The sequence below is a fragment of the Macaca thibetana genome, chromosome 4 (genome assembly GCF_024542745.1).
Source record: "Macaca thibetana thibetana isolate TM-01 chromosome 4, ASM2454274v1, whole genome shotgun sequence".
NCBI lineage: Eukaryota > Metazoa > Chordata > Mammalia > Primates > Cercopithecidae > Macaca > Macaca thibetana.
Window position 1 is genome coordinate 37,514,022 of NC_065581.1, and position 18,407 is coordinate 37,532,428.

At 46.6% G+C, this 18,407-nt stretch overlaps 2 protein-coding genes across 2 annotated transcripts in view; one reads left to right on the forward strand and one right to left on the reverse strand.

Moving 5' to 3' along the window:
• The window catches only part of STK38 (serine/threonine kinase 38), a 276,943-nt gene that overhangs the window by 202,746 nt on the left and 55,790 nt on the right, over positions 1-18,407 (reverse strand). The gene's annotated exons all lie outside the window — the stretch shown is intronic.
• The window catches only part of RAB44 (RAB44, member RAS oncogene family), a 35,694-nt gene continuing 23,779 nt past the window's right edge, over positions 6,493-18,407 (forward strand). Inside the window, exons 1-2 of the mRNA XM_050787906.1 lie at positions 6,493-6,774; positions 13,335-13,553. Coding sequence (XP_050643863.1) covers positions 13,347-13,553 — 207 coding nt within the window. The 5' untranslated portion in view covers positions 6,493-6,774; positions 13,335-13,346. The remainder of the gene's footprint in view (positions 6,775-13,334; positions 13,554-18,407) is intronic.

Here is an 18,407-nt window from a genome sequence, read left to right on the forward strand (position 1 = left end):
ACATGGCCTGCAAATCTAAAATATTTACTCTCTTGCCCTTTAAGAAAATGTTTTTTGATCCTGGTCTAGAGGCAGTGAGGGCAGGAGGGAAGGGTCTTGAGGAAGATAAGCATCACCTTGTGAGACATCCACCTCAGGTGAGTCCTTAGCATGGTCTTTAGGTTATGGGAGATTGTTCTCTAGTAAAGGAAGGGGTCCTTCTACAGGCCTAGAAGGCTCAAGGAAGCTGAGGGTACAAGCTTCTCAAGTGCATCTATCCAAATATCTCCATACAAGTCCTAGTGCCCCATTCTTTCCCTATCAGAATTCTGACCCTGGGGTAGTAGGTCTGCTGAGGCTGTGCTTTTAGTCTCTCTTGAAACTTCATCCCTTTTACAATCAGATCCTGGGCCTGATTTTCAGCACAGCCTACTCTTGGGCCATGAGAGATAAGGGTCATTTAGAATGCTGTTATGGAGTTCTCCTGTCTTCACAACATACCCTGAGTTGTCTTTCTTCAAGGCTTCTAGGGCAAATAACAAAAGCCAACCAACCCCACAATCCTTATCATTACTATTGCCCTGTATCTTTCAGGTGTTAGACTTATGGCATAAGTCAATGTTGCTCCTGAAATTTTACCTGTGCCTCTTACCAACCCACTACACACATTGTGGACATTGTGATGCTGTAGCCTGCCAAGGGTTATCACCACCTTACTCACCACCAGCATTTGGGTCCACGTTGTCACTTCACTGGTGACTTCTGTTTTCAGAAGCCCATCCTGCTTCTGCCATTTCTGGAAACTGTCTTAGTCACCCCCACCACCCCTACTCCCCAAACAACTTGAGACAAGGACTTGTGTGCAGGTGGATTACCTGGGAGGTAGTCCCTGGAGGCACAGCAGGAAAGTAGAGAATGTGAGAAAGGAGAAGGCCAATAAAGCTGTCAGTGAACAAGTTCCACTGTGTGCAACTGGGGCTTAAACCTGCTAGGGAGCCTCAAGGAAACCGTGTGGAACATACCCTACAATTTTCTCTCTGGAGTACTTATCTGGCTACCTAGGCTACGTATCTGTGGACACTGTCCATTACTGATAGGGCTGCCTCCAGGGCCTAGTCCAGATTGCTCCTCACGGGGTGGAACAAATTCCTGTAATGCTGAAGAAAACCAGAGGGATGAAGACATTTGAGGTGGGAAATCATTAGCCTGCCAGGAATTATCTACCAAAGCTTTAGGTGAACACAGATCCATATCTACCAAAGCTCATGGCCCTAGGAAGTGGTGAGGGGCCAGAATGTCCATGCTGATGACTCCAGATCACACTGCCTGCTCAATACACCAGAAAGGGGAAGTGCCTTGCCCAGGGTCATTGCCGCTGTGACAGTTCTAAGAGGAGGCTTGCAGGGACCTATCTGTTTCTGTGCACCTCCTCAGTCTTTGATGTAATTTAGGTTTTCTCAATCTTACGTAAAGCGCTACCCAAATGCAGCTTTGAAGCAAGCTCCCTGACCCTGGTTTTCTGTGGGACTGCCCACCTGCCTAAGCTTCTTGAGCTATTTTGGAGCCAGTAGCTGGAGGCAGGGAGGCTCAGGTCCTAGCTTACACCTCAGCTCTCACTGCAGGGCCCTAGAATGGAGAATATCTTGCTTCAGGATTTAACAAGCTGTGAAGAGTCTTCAAGCACTTGTAAGGAATTAAAAATTAGTGAGTGTGAAAACTTTCCTAATTGTAAAACAGTTTCACTGCTCTTGATCCTTGTCCATTGATTCTATTTTTGCAAAACCTAGTTCTGAGCACAGTGTTTTTCAGTTCAGTAACACTGTATTTTTCAGTTAGCGCCATCGTTTCCAAACGTGCCTGGATCTAATTTTTTTCCTAGCACTTGGTATGTCCTGGCAGGTTTTTTCCCTGGTGCTGGTGCCGAGGACAAGGCCAAGCTGAGTTCTCACCACTTGCAGGACTCCTTGGCACTCTGGCTGCACCCGAGAGGGTGTGACCACTCTTGCCTTCTCCATGTCCCTTTTATTTCCATGGTGGGGAGCAGGGCCCGTGAGGGTTGGGAGACAAATAAACTGAGGATGCCTTGAGATCCTGAGGGCTGGGTCTTAAAAATCCAACCTCACTCTGTTTTTATAGGAGTGGAGAGAGTCCTTTGCTGGAATGAAGGTCCTGGATTTGTTGCATTTGCCCAAATACAGCAGCAAGCCCTATTGGTCCTATTTTCAGTACATATCCCGAGTCCAGCCACCTTTCATCATGACCTCCACCCCTGCCCTCCAAGCAACTGTCTCTTGTCTGGATTGTGTTAACTCCTCACGGGTCTCCCTGCTGCTGCTTTTGCCTAGTACAGTCTCTTCTCCAGAATGAAAGCAGCGGGGGGCGGGGAGGGGATCCCTTTCAAACCTAAGTCGGTTCGTGTCGCCCTCCAAATGGGCCCATATGGTCTACGGGTCCTGCCTGTTACCTCTGTCTCCATCTCCGCCGCCCGCCCGCACTTCCCTCCCCCGCGTGCTCCCGCCACGGGGCTCTCCTCACTGTTTCTCTTGCACACAAAGCCTGCTCCTGCCTCGGGGCCCCTCTGCCCTCTTCTTCCAGATCTTGTTTCTCACTTGTTCTTTCCAGCATCACCTCCTCAGGCCTCCCCCGAGCACCTCATCTAAAATACGCCTCCCACCACCATTCCAGCCCTTGTCTGCTTTGCTTTTCTTCAAAACAATTACCACTGTTTGGCATTATATTACATATGGCTTGTTTTCCCTACAGTTTTCTACATTTTCATGTTTTCTACATTTTCTTATTCTACACTTTCTACATTTTGTATTTCGTAGCACAGTGTCCAGCACCTAGAAGTGCTTAATAAACATTTGTTGAATAAATAAGCCGGGTGCGGTAGCTTGTGCCTGTAATCCCAGTACTTTGGGAGGCCGAGGCGGGTGGATCACTCGAGTCCGGGAATTCCAGACCAGTCTGGACAACATGGTGAAACCCCTATCTCTACTAAAAATACAATAATTAGCTGGGTGTGGTGGTGCATGTTTATTATCCCAGGTACTTGGGAGGCTGAGGTGTAAGGATCACTTGAGCCCGGGAGGCTGCAGTGAGCTGTGACTGTGCCATTGCACTCTAGCCTAAGCAACAGAGTGAGACCGTGTCTCAAAAATAATAATAATAATAAATAAATGAGTGCTTATTTAGTTCAATAAAGCCTCAGAAACTCTCTGAGTATCAATGTCCTCAGATAGGTGGTTGTGATAATATTCATTTTTTTATAAATTAAATTTGTTAATTTTAAAAACTTTTTGTTTTGAAATAATCTTATACATCCAGAAAAGTTGCAAATGTAATAAAATAATCCCCATATACCCTTTACCATTGTTCCTAAATGTTAACATTTTACCATGTTTCCTTCATCAGTCTCTCTTTGTATATGTACACACTATTTTTAAGTTTCTTTTTGAATAGGTAATGTACACAGATAGTAAAAACATAAAATACATTAAAAGTAAAGAGTGAAACATAAATCTGCCCCCCTCCTCCATCCCAACACTTCTATCCAGCCCAACTCTGACTAGTTTCTTGTATATCCTGTCAGAAATATTCTATGCATTTACAAACATATGAATGTGTGTGCTTATCTATTATTTTTCTTTTTTTGAGACAGGACCTCACTCTGCCACCCAGGCTGGAGTGCAGTGGTGCAATCAGAGCTCAGTGCAGCCTGGACCTCCAGCGCTCAGGCGATCCTCCCACCTTGGCTTCCTGAGTAGCTGGTACTACGGTCATGCGCCACCATGCCTGGCTAATTTTATTTTTTTATAGAGACAAAGTTTCACCTTGTTGCCCAGGCTGGTCTTTAACTCCTGGGCTCAAGCAATCTGCCTGCTTCAGCCTCCGAAAGTGCTGGGATTACAGGCGTGAGCCACCTCACCTGGCCTGTATTAGTCCATTTTCACACTGCTATAAAGAAATACTGGAAACTGGGTAATTTACAAAGGAAAGAGGTTTAATGAACTCACAGTTCCACATGGCTGGGGAGGCCTCGGGAGACTTACAATCACGGTGGAAGGTGAAGGGGAAGCAAGGACCTTCTTCACATGGCAGCAGGGGAAGAAATTATATAAGCGCAGGAAAAACTGCCATTTATAAAACCATCAGATCTCGTGAGAATTCACTCACTGTTACAAGAACAGCATGGGGGAAACTGCTCCCATAATCCAAACACTTCCCTCCTTTGACACATAGGGATTATAATTCGAGATGAGATTTGGATGAGGACATAAAACCTAACTATATCACGGCCCTTATCTATTGCATATATTTCATACACACACATACACTTTTTTCTTCATAAAAAGCACACTATCCTCACTGTTCTGCACCTACTTTTTTCATATGACACAATATCTTGAAGGTCATTCCATATCAGTTCACCTGGATCTTTCTCATTTTCTTCGCGGGTGCAGAGTATGCCAATGTTCGGATGTATCAGAGCTCTTTTAACCAGCTCCCTACTGATGGAAATTTAGATCATTTCCAATCCTCTGGTACTACAGACAATGCTGTAATGAATATCCTTCCATACTGTCATATTGTATATCATCTGTGGAACCAATGACTGAAAGTGAAATTGCTGGGTAGAAAGATTTTTGCATTTTAAATGTTGACAGATATTATACATTTCTTTTCATAAAAGGTGTACCAGTTTATATTCCTGCCAATATTGTGTGAATGTGCTTCCTACATCCTTTATGATATAGTATATCACTTTTTTGGTCTTACTAATTGAATAGCTGAATAAAACTACATTGATATCTCAATGTATTATTTTTATAAACATTTTTCATATGTTTAAATCCATTGATATTTATTTTTCCATGGATTATTTATTCATATATGGTGCCAGTTTCTCTAATGCATTATTGGTCTTTCATTGATCTGTAGGAGTTCTTTACCGAGGGAGGAAATTAACTTATTTTCTATGATATGTGAGTATTTTTTCAGTTTATTTGCCTTTTGACTTGACTTGTCAATGGTGACCTTTTATTGCCATTCAGTTTTATTTATTTTTAAAAAGTTTCCGTATGGTTGAATGACTCAATATTTTCTTTTGTGGCTTCTAATGCGTTGTGATATATCTGGAAGGGCCTTGCCTAATCGAAGATTATTTAAAAATTATCCCATGATCTCTTTCTTCCCTTTTTTTTCTTCTTTCTCTTCTTCTTCTTCCTCCTCCTCCTTCTCCTTCTCCTCTTCTCCTCCTCCTCCTCCTCCTTCTTCTTCTTCTTCTTCTTCTTCTTCTTCTTCTTCTTCTTCTTCTTCTTCTTCTTCTTCTTCTTCTTCTTCTTCTTCTTCCTCTTTCTTCTTCTTTTTCTTTTTTTTTTAATAGAGACGGAGTCTCACCATGTTGTCCAGACTGGTCTTGAATTCCTGGGCTCAGGCGATCCTCCTGCCTCAGCCTCTCAAAGTGCTGGGATTACAGGCATGAGCCACCACACCCAGGCTATCCCATGACAGATCTTTCTTTCTTTCTTTCTTTCTTTGCTTTCTTTCTCTTTCTTTCTTTCTCTCTTTCTTTTTCTTTCTTTCTTTCTTTCTTTCTTTCTTTTTTCTTCTTTCTTTCTTTCTTTTTTCTTTCTCTCTCTTTCTTCCTTCCCCCCTCCCTCCCTCCCTCCCTTCCTTCCTTCCTTCCTTCCCACCCTTCTTTCTTCCTTTTCTTTCCCTCCTTCTTCTGCAACCATGGCAAATGAACTATGCCATGATTTCTTATGGCATTTGTTCAAACATACAGAAAAGTAGAAGAACATAATGAGCCCGCGGTACCCTCATCAATTCCATCAGGGATCAGAACAGGGCCAGAGCCAGTCTTGTTTAATCTATGTCCTACCTATTCTCCCCACTCTTCAATACTTTTGAAGTAAATCCCAAACAACATATAATTGTGTGATTTTGATTTTTAAAATGCTTATGCTTTTATCCATCTGGAATGCCTTTAGAGTTAGAGCTCTAACTTTGTTTTTTGCAGATACCTAGCCCATTCTCCCAACACAGTTTATTGAATAAACTATCTCTTCTCCAATGATTTGAAATGATGCCTTTATGATACACTAAATTCCTACAGATATTCGAGTCTATTTCTGTCTATTCATTATTCTGTTCCACTGATTCATCCATCTATAGTCATGCTCCAATTCCACACCATTCTGATGGCTGTAGCTCTACAATGTATTTTGGTATCAGATTAGATTGTTCCCTAAAAGGTGATTTAGATATAAAGCCTCCCCTGAGGCTCAAAGACACTGTCTGAGAGTGAGGGCCTGAAGTGAGGCAGGGTGGGCAGTTCTCCTGGGGCATCTGAGATACTTAGCTTCAGCCACGGCTGGGCTCATCAACCTGCTGCTGTCTGGGATAAGGCATTGCCTTGGCAACCAGAGACTCAGGCCCAGTCCTGGCTGTGCCACTAAGGGCTAGGTGATCTTGAGCAGTCCATCTCACTCTTTGGAGCCTCTGTTTAGGAAGGCCTCCCTGCCAGCTCCAGCATTCTCCACTTCAAGACACCAATCAGGGCAGGGATGCCTGGGGGTGCCAGGCAAAATTGTGAAAGGGCTGCCAGTGGTCGCTTCCACAGGAAGTCCTGTAGATGAGCACAGAGATTGGCTCGCTGGGGAACGGAAAGGGCGATTAAGCAAGACAAGACTGTTAACAGTTCTAGAGCTCGTGGGCTCTGTAGGGCAGCAGTCACCCCACCACCAGGTCCCAGAGCCCAGGGCTGCGTGTTCCACTGGGAGCCTTTGAGAGGTAGGAGCCATCCCAAGGTTGCAATGCTTCTTTTTCTTTGGAAGGATGAGGATGGGGGAGGGAGCTGGGGTCCCTGTTTAGCTTCTATGTCAAGGGTGCAAGGGGCAGAGCCCTCTTTTCCCCTGCATTTGGAGCTCTCTGCGTGGTCTAAGGGAGGGGATGGGAAGGCACTTGGGCAGGAAGCTGGGGTGCATCACCACCCGTAAATGGCTGTGCAAGCTGCGGCAAGCACCTGGTTTCTCAGAGCCTCAGTTTCTCTATTAGGAGGGGAGAAGTGAGGATAAGTAGACTGGAACAAGACACTAGGTGGTCTCTCAGGCCCACCGACTTGGGCAATTGGGGTTTAGCGAGTATGGTTATTATTTATAGCTATTGAAGCCAGCCGAGTGCACAGCAGGCCCAGTTCTAAGCACTCTTTGGTGAGACAGTGATGGACACCCGGAGGCCCCAGGCAGGGCCCATGCCAGGTTGTAATCTGCCACTGCCCCACCCCACCCTTCTTCTCTGGCTTCTACTTCCTGGTGGGCAGCCTGTGGTGCCTGCTGCCTCACAGAATACCACAGTGGGAGTGGATTCCCCTGGATGCTTGGGAGTGGGATTCATTTGCTCTCATGTTTGGCTTCAAGCTTTATGCGATTTCTTAGGTGAGGGATGTGGGGAGAGGTGATCATGCTGAGGGGCTGTATGTGTGTCCTAGCCATGAAGGGGTCCCCCACTCTTAACGATGTGAGGCATGAGGATGCACTAAGGGGAAAGTGGTGGAGGAGAAGGGCACTGGCAGGGTGGCCCTGCTGGCTGACTCGGAGGGATGTGTGCTGGGCGACGGCACTTGCACATGCAGAATGGAATGATGGAATGGCCATGAGGGGTGCTGTGTCTGACCGAGAGGCTGACGGTGAGGGAGTGGAGGGTGAGGGTGATGGCCGAGGAGGGTGTGTGTGCGTGCACGTTTGCATGTGTACTTTTGTGGATTGACTGAAGGATGTCCTTACTGTCTCTGAGGGACTAGGCCTGGCCTAAAAGGGACACAGGCTGTTTTTAGGGTATGCTGTCAGGCCGTGGGGTGCTGTCAGGGATCTGAATATGAAGGCACAAGGGGTGAGCGCACCATCCCACCTGATGGTGACAAGTGACTGATTTTGAGGTGGTGATGGCTGGAGGGCATCTGCTGCCTTCCTGCCCCAGACCACCTGACAGGCAAGGAGCAGGTGGCTGAATGCCCCTCCTGGAGAGAAAGATTGACTGGCAGAGAGGGCAGATGCTGGAGTGGGGCAGATGAGGTATCTGGAAGGTGCTATTTCCTTATATAATGCCAGTGGACTTCTGGAAATGGGCTGTGGAGGTGCAGCTGGGCTAGGAACTCCCAGAAAGGAATGTCAAGAACACCACATGTCCTAGGATGTGGCTGCAGGGAATTTCTTCCAGGATTCTTACTTCCTACACTTGTGGGAGCTCGGTAGGCTGTGATGAGACACTCATATCACAGTGGACTTTGCTTCCGGAGGCTTCTGCACAGGGAATCTTATCTTGCTCCCTTGGCCGTGTTATCTCCATCACCAGAAGTACACGAGACACTGGGTGTCACCACAGGAGCCAAGCCTGTCAACGCCCACCCTGCTCCAAAGCCCTTGTCCCGCTCAGGGCTACTCCACTGGGCGTTTGTCATCCCCAGAGGGGCCTTCTGCCCAGGGAAGAGCCACCTCTCCAGGATGTAGCCTTGGGGAAGTCCATCTCATGACCAACCAGAAAAGCAGAATCCGGTGTAGTTCTACCACTGACATCACGGCTTGGGCAGGTCACTCTGCCTCTTGGAACCTCCCTCAGTTTCCTCATTTGTCAAATGGGATCAATTGTATCTGCATGGAACCTGGCTTTTATGTGCCTCAAATAGAATTCAACTTTATCAATGTCATCACCACTGTTGTCATTGCTACCTTTACCCGGTAGTCACGGATGCCAAGCACACTCCAAAGTGCTTTATGTGGATCATATATTCAGCAAATATTTACGGAGTACCAACTGTGTGCCAAGCGCTGTTCTAGGCTCTTGGGATAGAGCAGTGAACAGAATGGTCAACTCCCTACTCAGGTGAGGCCTCTGTATCAGCATAAGGAGAAGGAAAATTTACAACAAAAATGAGCAAAAGGCTCTCTATTCTGGGAAGGTGACAAGTGCTAAGAGAAAGTGAATCTGGAAAGGGAGGTGGGCCATCCTGGGAAATGGGAACTGATGTTTCAACTTTAATTATCTTGCCTAACCCTCATAGCAACCCTGTGTGAGAGCTATTAGTCCTAAGTTTCCAGTGAGGAAGCTCAGGCACAGAGACGCTGATTGACTTCCCTAAGGTTGCACAGCCCATGGGCAGCAGAGCTGGGAGAAGCAGAGGCCTGTCTGACTTCACAGCAATGGGACTGGAAGTCACTTTCTCTCATGAGCCTCCTTTTCTGCAACTCCAGGTCAAGAGAGTGGGACTGACCCTCTTCTAGTACTGAGGCTCAGTGACTCTTTCTTTTATTTTCCCTTTTTTATTTTTTTGAGACAGAATCTCACTCTGTCGCCCCAGCTGGAGTGCAGTGGTGAATCATAGCTCACTGTAGCTTTGACCTCCTGGGTTCAAGTGATCCTCCCATCTCAGCCTCCCAAGTAGCTAGGACTGCAGACACACCACCAAGCCCAACTAGTTTTATTTTATTTTGTAGAGACAGGGTCTCGCTATGTTGCCCAGGCTGGTCTTGAACTCCTGGGCTCAAGTGATCCTCTTGCCTCAGCCTCCCAAAGTACTGAGATTACAGGCCACCATGCCCAGCTTATTTTGTTGTTGTTTTGTTTCTTAATCTCCTTCTATTCTACAGGGAGTCTGTCTTTGAGTGTAACCTACAAGGCTGGAACTGCTAGGCCAAACCTGAAGAAGGGTCATCAGCCCATGGAAGGAAGGGGCTCCCCTCTTAGGGGGATGGGGAATGGAGATAAATGGTGACTTTCTAGGTGTGGAAGGCCTCTCTAGGTGTGGAAGGCCTCTAGACCCAAGGAGGGGTGTCTATGTGGTCATTATTTCCATGGGGCAACATGGGGTGAATTAGGGGTGAGAGATACCGGGTGAAGGCCAGTTAGATTAGCATGGGGACTTCCCTATTCTAACCCCTAGAATCTTACTCCTCATTCTTGGTTTTTTAGCCTCCATGTTTTTTAGTAGAAAGACTTTTTTTTTTTTTTTTTTTTGAGACAGTGTCTCGCTCTGTTGCCTAGGCTAGAGTGCAGCGGTGTAATCTTGGCTCACTGCAACCTCTGCCTCTTGGGCTCAAGGGATTCTCCCTCCTCAACCTCCCTAGTAGCTACGACTTGAAGTGCACGCCACCATGCCCGGCTAATTTTCTGGTTTTGGTAGAGATGGAGTTTCACCATGTTGCCCAGGCTGGTCTCAAACTCCTGGCTTCAAGTGATCCACCCGCCTTGGCCTCCCAAAGTGTTAGGATTATAGGTGTGAGCCACTGTGTCTGGCCCTGATATTTTCTGATTCTATTCAGTTGTCTGTTAGAACATTCCACATTCTGGGGACAGTGAGTCAGCAGAGGAAGTGGGTTGAGAGCCCAGTACATATCCTAAGCAAGGCTGGGCATATATGAGGGCATCAGGGTTAAGTATAATCTCTCCTGCCCTGGAGCTCACTGCTAAGCTATGTCACCTCCCCCAGGAAGCCCTCTCTGACACCCTGATCAGTGAGTTGCTCCTTTTTCAGTGCTCTCCCAGCACCTGACACACAGGTGTGCTGCTCCTTCTGTGCTACACTGTAATTATGTTTGTGTCTCCTGCATGAGGCTATGAGGTCCCCCAGGGGAGACCAGGAGTTAGTCACACCTCTACCTGGAGGGCCAGAGACTCTGCTGGGGTGTGCAGGGGTGTTCTGCACAAGGATGCCCAGCCAAGGAGGTGCATGGGGACTGGAATCCAGTCCACATTCCACTTGTTAAACCATGAGCCCTGGCACTGGGCTGTGTCTGCCAGCAGGAAATATCTTTTCTTAATTTGCTTAAAGGAAACATATGGATTGTGGCAGGCCTGCTTAGCACTGTACTGGCATTCAGTTGGCGCTCGGTAAATGGTTGTTGCTTATGTGCATGACAGAGGGTGGGAAGGGTTGGGGCAGATGAAGTCTTCAGAAGAGGTGTGCTGGTTACTGTTCTTTGGTGGGGGCAGGAGACCTGATTCATAGCATTTGCTGATTCCCATGGTACCAATACTCCCACAGTGGCTGATTCCAAGCTGCCGAGATAGGAAGAGGTGTGCATAGTCGGCCCTCACAAGCCCCAGCACACCACTGTGGTTTTACATTTATGATCTTAAAACTGCATCTGACGGCCGGGAGAGGTGGCTCACGCCTAAGACAGGCGGATCACGAGGTCAGGAGATCGAGACCATCCTGGCTAACACGGTGAAACCCCGTCTCTACCAAAAATACAAAAAGTTAGCCGGGTGAGGTGGCAGGCGCCTGTAGTCCCAGCTACTTGGGAGGCTGAGGCAGGAGAATGGCATGAACCCAGGAGGTGGAGCTTGCAGTGAGCTGAGATCGTGTCACTGCCCTCCAGCCTGGGCGACAGAGCGAGACTCCGTCTCAGAAAAAAAAAAAAAAAAAACTGCTTCTGAAACAGACTTTGAGGGCAGAGAAAGAGAGACAGAGAGAGAGAGAGAGAGAGAGAGAGAGAGAGAATGTACTTCTGTTTGAAGTTTGGGGCCTCCTCAGGATAAGAAATTGCTTCATCCAAGTTCTGTGCAGCCGGTGCAGTTCCCCATGGGAAGCTTGCCCAAGGGGAGGCTGTGGAATGACCCCCTGGAATGAGCCCATGATGCCTAAAGCAGAGCCCTCGCACCACTCCACCCAGCCTGTCTGTGGCCTTCAGCGTCAACAGAGAACGCCCAGGGGAGATGTCTCCTCCATCTCCTGGGCATGAGCCTTGCTCTTCTGCCTCGATTCCTTCACACACACTGTTTACTGCTTCCATATCCTACATGCCTCCTGTAGAACCTGCACAAGTCCCACCACCTGCAGGAAGCTGCCCTGTCTGGACATCAAGTCCTTCTCATCCCATAGCTTTATGGGCCCCAGACTTGTTCCCCCAAGGCAGGCTCAGACTTTATCCCTTCCAGACCACAGCCTCTCTTTTCCTCATCCCAGGGGTCTCGCCTGGATGAATCCCCAACCATCCAAATCCTTATCAATTGACTGACTGAACTAAGGCATTCAGTGACTGGTGAATGAATGATGAATTTGACGCCCCTTACTTGAGCACCTAACATGTGCTAAGGGGCGGGGAGCAGTATGGACCTCGATAAACAGTGTTATCCACAGCCGGGGCAGCATGGGGCCTGCCTTGGTCTGTTTTGTACAGCTATAGCGGATACCATAGAATGGGAAATTTACATAGAACAGAAATGTATTTCCTCATCGTTCTGGAGGCTAGAAAGTTCAAGACTGAGGAGGCAGAATCTGGCGTGGGCCTTCTTGTGGTGTCTTCCCATGGTGGAAGGCAGAAGGACGACAGAGAGCATGAGGGTCTGAGTCCATCCTTTTATAAGGAACTCACTTTTGCAATAATGGCATTCATCCATTCATGAGGATGGTGCCCCCATGACCCAAACAATTCCCACCAGGCCCCACCGCCCAACATTGCCTCATTGGGGATCAGGTTTCCGACACATGAACTTTGGGGAACACATTCAAACCACAGCAGGGTCGCAGACAAGGGGGCACTGAGCCCAACTTGAATGCGGGGTGACTGCAAGGAAGGCTTCTTGGAGGAGGCAGCCTGTAAAGTGAGGAAGCAAAAGGTGTTAACTATGTAAGGGAGTGAGACAGTTGTGGAGTTTGGGAGGAATTCCAGGAGCCATGAGTGGTTCAATAGTGTTGCCATGGACCCCAAGGGCACAGGGGTGGGGTGGATGAAGCTGAGGCCACATCATGTGGGGCCCTAACAGCCGCATGGGGCGCTACTGATTCCATGCTGCATGTGTCGAAGGACTAGAGACATGGTGCTGGAGAAAAAAGGCTGGAGGAGAGGTGAGGCTGAGAGAGGGAGGAGGCGTCAGTGGAAGGATCCCTGATGCAGCTGGGATGAGTCAATGAGCGAGAAGAGTCACCAGACAGATGGCTCAGGAAGCTGCTTATGGCCTTCAGACAGCTAGATCCTGGAAAACCCTGCGTAACCACCCTCCAGGTCAAAACATGGGAGAGATTCTGCATGGGGTGAAGAGGATAAATTCTCTGATGGTCAGAGAAGACTTCGATAGTTGAGTAGTAGCCTGAAGAGATGAGGGCAGGGGGATAGCCTGGAGAAGGGCATTCCAGGCAGAAACTTAGAAAGGGCAAAGGCGTTGAGCAGAATGGATGAGAGGCTGTGAGGCGGCTGGGCGACGAGATCAGAGGACCCGGCGGGGCACCATCAGGCCGGGCTTTGGCAGCCACAGTGGATTTTCTTCCAGAGGTGATGGGAGCCAGGGGAAGGTTTTGAGCCATGAGAGGGTGTGACTGTCCAGCAGCCCAGTGCCCCTCACTCCTCTGTCCCCAGGGCCAACGAACCATGGAGACAGGACAGAGAACATCTCGAAAAGTCCGGAAGCTGGGCTCCAGCCGGCGGCGGCAGACAAGAGAGCCGGCTGATGGTGAAGATGCTGAGGTGGCCCCAGAGCCAGAGTCTTGGTCCTCCCAGGCAGCGGCAGAACTACGGGCCTTCTTCCAGGACTGCGGTGCCAAGGAGAGGGGCTTTGTCACCCGCGAGGACCTGGCGGTGAGCCCAAGGCCCCCACTGGAACTCTGAACCCCCTTTCCGCAGCTCCTGACACCCCCACTCCCCCATCACAGGAAGGCAAGGCTTGCCTACCCCTGCCCCTTTCTCTCATTTAGAAAACGCTAGGGATGTGTTTATACTAATGTGAAAATGACTGGTAAGGCTTTATGTGTTGCCCTTTTCCAGAAACATTTGTCTTTTAACCAGTAAAAGGACTTTAAGCCAAATAAGTAATTTGCAAATGTTATAATTTTCGGCTCGTTGAGCAAGGACATTTATTTTGGGAAGCAGACGGAGCCCTGGAAATCAAACCATGTCAACGATTGTAAACGTCAATGAAACATAAGATCAGCCACGGTTGTGTGTCCCCGTAAAGAGTCTTAGGGTGGCCAGGTGTTGTGGCTCATGCCTGTAATCCCAGCACTTTGGGAGGCTGAGGTGGGCAAATCACTTGAGGTCAGGTGTTCGAGACCACCCTGGCCAACATGGTGAAACCCCGTCTCTACTAAAAATACAAAAATTAGCCGGGCGTGGTGGTGGGTGCCTGTAATCCCAGCTACTTGGGAGGCTGAAGCATGAGAATTGCTTGAGCCCGAGGAAGCGGATGTTGCAGTGAGCCAAGATCGTGCCACTACACTCCAGCCTGGGTGACAGAGCAAGACTCCATCTCTAAAAAAAAAAAAAAAAAAAAAAAAGAGTGGGGGAACCAGTAAGATGTTATGACTGGTTCAAAGAGCATTTGAGAAGCCAGAAATTTGACAGAAAAGTATTAGGATGAAATTACTGAGTTAAATTCTTAAAATGGCTAATGTCTAACAGGCCATAAATCTTTCAGGCTATCTGTTCTACTAGTAACTTCAGTAAGTTTGGGACTTTTCATGAAAGGTAAACAATGGGTTGCGCCAGCATTCTTTTTGCCTCATATCCAAGTTTCAGATTTCCTCCTTCCCTCCCTCCCTCGCCCCTCCCCCTCCCCCTCCCTCCCTCCCTCCCTCCCTCCCTTCCTTCCTTTCTTCCTTCTTCTCAGCTCTATGTCAGAGGCATGATCTCAGCTCACTGCAACCTCTGCCTCCCAGGTTCAAGTGATTCCCCTGCTTCAGCCTCCCAAGTAGCTGGGATTACCTGCACCCACCACCACGTCTGGCTAATTTTTTTATTTTTAGTAGAGACGGGGTTTCACCATGTTGGCCAGGCTGGTCTCGAACTCCTGACTTCAGGTGATCCACGTGCCTTGGCCTCCCAAAGTGCTGGGATTACAGGCATGAGCAACTCCACCTGGCCAGATAATTTTTCTATGATCATAGATAATCTCTAAAATTTTCTTGATGTATAAGAGGCTGCTGTCATTACATTGGCTTATTTCCATAGGAGCAACAAGGATATAATTAAACATGAGTCTCTTTGAATTTGCCCCACAAATAGAGACAGTATTGAGACATTTTAGCTTCTGTTTAGAAGCTTTCATACATAATCTTAGGTTGGTTTTTTTTTTTTTTTTTTTAAGGGATAGGATCTTACTCTGTTACCCAGAATGGAGTGCAGTGGTGCAGTCACAGCTCACTGCAGCCTCAAGCTCCTGGGCTGAAGAGATCCTCTTGCCTCAGGCTCCCAAGTAGCTAGGACTAAAGGCACATGCCACTATGCCTGACCGATTCTTAAAATTTTGTAGAGATGAGGTCTTGCTATGTTGCCCAAACTGTAGCCTTAGGATAGAAGTTGAGTGACAAACTGTTCCAGTTTTCCAAGGACTAATGGGGTACCTGGGATATGGGACTTTGAGTGCTAAAATTGGAAAGTCCTGGGAAAACTAGGATGAGTTGGTCACCCAACTTCTATCCTAAGGCTAGAAAAGCAAGCCCAAGATACTCTCTTCACCAGATGTCACTTGCATCACCTGTAAATTTAAATGACTTCCTCTCTTCTTGAGGTCCCTGATTTTTCTAAGGTCCCTCTTCTGCCAGGAAGCAATCCATGGGGTTCCAGGCCAGCTTCCTGGTAGGGTTTTGTAGGGATTGACTCCATGGGCATTCCTCCTAGTAGGCTTGTCACACCTGATTAAATGACGACATCCCATAAAACACACTCCAGGTAGGGCCTTGATTACACAATTGATTTATCCAATTATATCTTGATTAAAAAAAAAAAAGGAGGACAGAGTCTGTTGAACCCGTGCAAATAATTATATTGCCATGAAAAGTAAGGAGAGTCTGTAAAAGTAAATTTTTTTTTTTTAGACAGAGTCGTGCTCTGTCACCTAGGCTGGAGTGCAATGGTGCGATCTTGGCTCATTACAACCTCCGCCTCCTAGGTTCAAGGGATCCTCTCGCCTCAGCCTCTTGAGTAGCTGGGACTACAGACATGCGCCACCATGCCCAGCTGATGTTTTGTATTTTTTATAGAGGTAGGGTTGCGGGTTGCTCCATGTTGCCCAGGCTTAAAAGTATTGGTTTCTGAATCATGAGGGGATCAATGAGATTCAGATACCACTTGAAACGTTGAATTTCAGTTTACAAAAGTATAATCTGGCAGGGCTTCGTGGTTCACGCCTGTAATCTCAGCACTTTGTGAGGCAGAGACGGGCAGATCACCTGAGATTAGGAGTTCCTGACTAGCCTGGCCAACATGGTGAAACTCCATCTCTACTAAAAATACAAAAATTAGTCAGGCATGGTGGCTTGTGTCTGTAATCCTAGCTACTTGGGAGGCTGAGGCAGAAGAATCGCTTCAACCTGGGCGGTGGATGTTGCAGTGAGCTGAGATGATGCCACTGCACTCCAGCCTGGGTAACAGAGTGAGGCTCTGTCTCAAAAAAAAAAAAAAAAAAAAAAAAAAAAAAGTATAATCTACTAAACTGAGGGTTAGAGACAGCTCAAGACCAGGAAAGAACTTCCTCACAGATCTATTAAAGTAGAACAATAAAAAATAATATCAACTGTATTGCCACAAAGAGCCGTAACTAGATTTCCTTCAGCTGTTCAATCAACACCATGTAATTAATTATTGTTCTGCTGGATCTTGGGTAAGCTGTCTGCTTTTGGACTCAGTTGTAGGAATTCTCAGTCTACTCACTCAGTCAGAAGGTCATCCATTGTCAGCTTGGAAGCCTACACCAAGTGAAGCATAAATAGTTCATAGAACCTGGTACAGTCCTTTTTCTCTAGACTTTGAGTTTGTTTTTCTTTGTTGAAGATGCAATCTGTGGCCTGCAGCTTATAACAGAGACTTCAGGCAGGCATTGGAAAGGAGAAATGTGTCCAGTAACGAGACTGAAAGGCTGTGGTTATTTATTACACTACCTAATAGTATCAGAATGGAGGAGAGTGAAATTCTCTCCTGGGGTACAATGCACGACTATTTCATAATGGTTTGATCAGTGTTTCCCCTGATGATAAAAACATACTGCTTGTAATCCCAGGACTTTGGGAGGCTAAGGCAGGAAGATCACTTGAGCCCAGAAGTTCAAGACCAGCCTAGGCAATATGGCGAGATTCCATCCTATAAAAAGTTTTAAAAAATTAGCCAGGTGTGGTGGTGTGCACCTGTAGTCCCAGCTACTTGGGAGGTTAAGGTGGGAGGATTGCTTGAGCCTGGGAGGTCAAGGTTGCAGTGAGCCATGATCACACCACTGCACTCTAGCCTGGGCGGCAAAGTGAGACCCTGTCTCAAGAAAGAAAAAAAAAGAACGTATTATAAATAGCACAATCATTGAGAAATCTCCAGGACCTTCCCATAAAGCATGCAATTTCTGAAATATTGATATTAATAGCACTTTGCCCATGAAAATTTAGCCTAGAAAAGCCTGAACATCTCTTCTGATTTGATTGTTCGTCCCATGATGTTCTTGTAATAGTGTTGAAGTATTTAAAAAATATAGAGAAAGATATCTTCAAATTTTTATTGTATTTTTTTCTAAATTTAGACTCTAATCTTGGGAAGGCAAAATCAAAAGAGCCGTTAGAGAAGATTTGGGCACTAGATTAAGAGGTCATGGGAGACCAAGAAATATTACTTTGTTATCTATTTAATCAAAGTAATAATAAAATAAAAGATTTTGAAATAAATATGGAAGAAGGTAATATGATTGCAAGAGTAGATAGCTTTTTTATAAGGGAGATACCTTTGCTTTTTTAAAAAAAAATTTAAGACGTAGTAAGGTCAAAACAAAGCAGAGGAAATGATTCTGGTGAGATAGGGAATCTCTGTTATCTGGGAGGCTTACACAGAAGCTAAACAGTAGCCTCTTTTTAACCCTTGCTAAGAGCTCTAAGACCAATTTATTATTTTAGTAGAGATAAAGCCAAATTCTAGTTATGCATTAATAGAACATGTGGCTGTAAAATTTTCATGAGTTTTTATTTATTATTTATTTATTTTTACTTATTTTTATGTATTTACTTATTTTTATTTTTATTTTTTGAGACAGTTTCACTCTTGTTGCCCAGGCTAGAGTGCAATGGCGTGATCTTGGCTCACTGCAACCTCTGCCTCCTGGGTTCAAACGATTCCCCTGCCTCAGCCTCCTGAGTAGCTGGGATTACAGGCGCCTGCCACCATGTCCGGCTATTTTTTTATTTTTATTTTTAGTAGAGATGGGTTTCATTATGTTGGTCAGGCTGGTCTTGAACTCCTAACCTCATGTGATCCACCCGCCTCGGCCTCGCAAAATGCTGGGATTACAGGCGTAAGCCACTGTGCCAAGCCTATTTATTATCAATTTTTAAGCCCATCAAAACTGGGCCAAATTTGGCAAAATGTTAATACATTTCATAGTTTATTTTGAGACTCAGGCATTATAAATCAAGGCAAATAAAATTTTCTTTCAGCAAACTTTCTACAACATTCTATATCTATTCA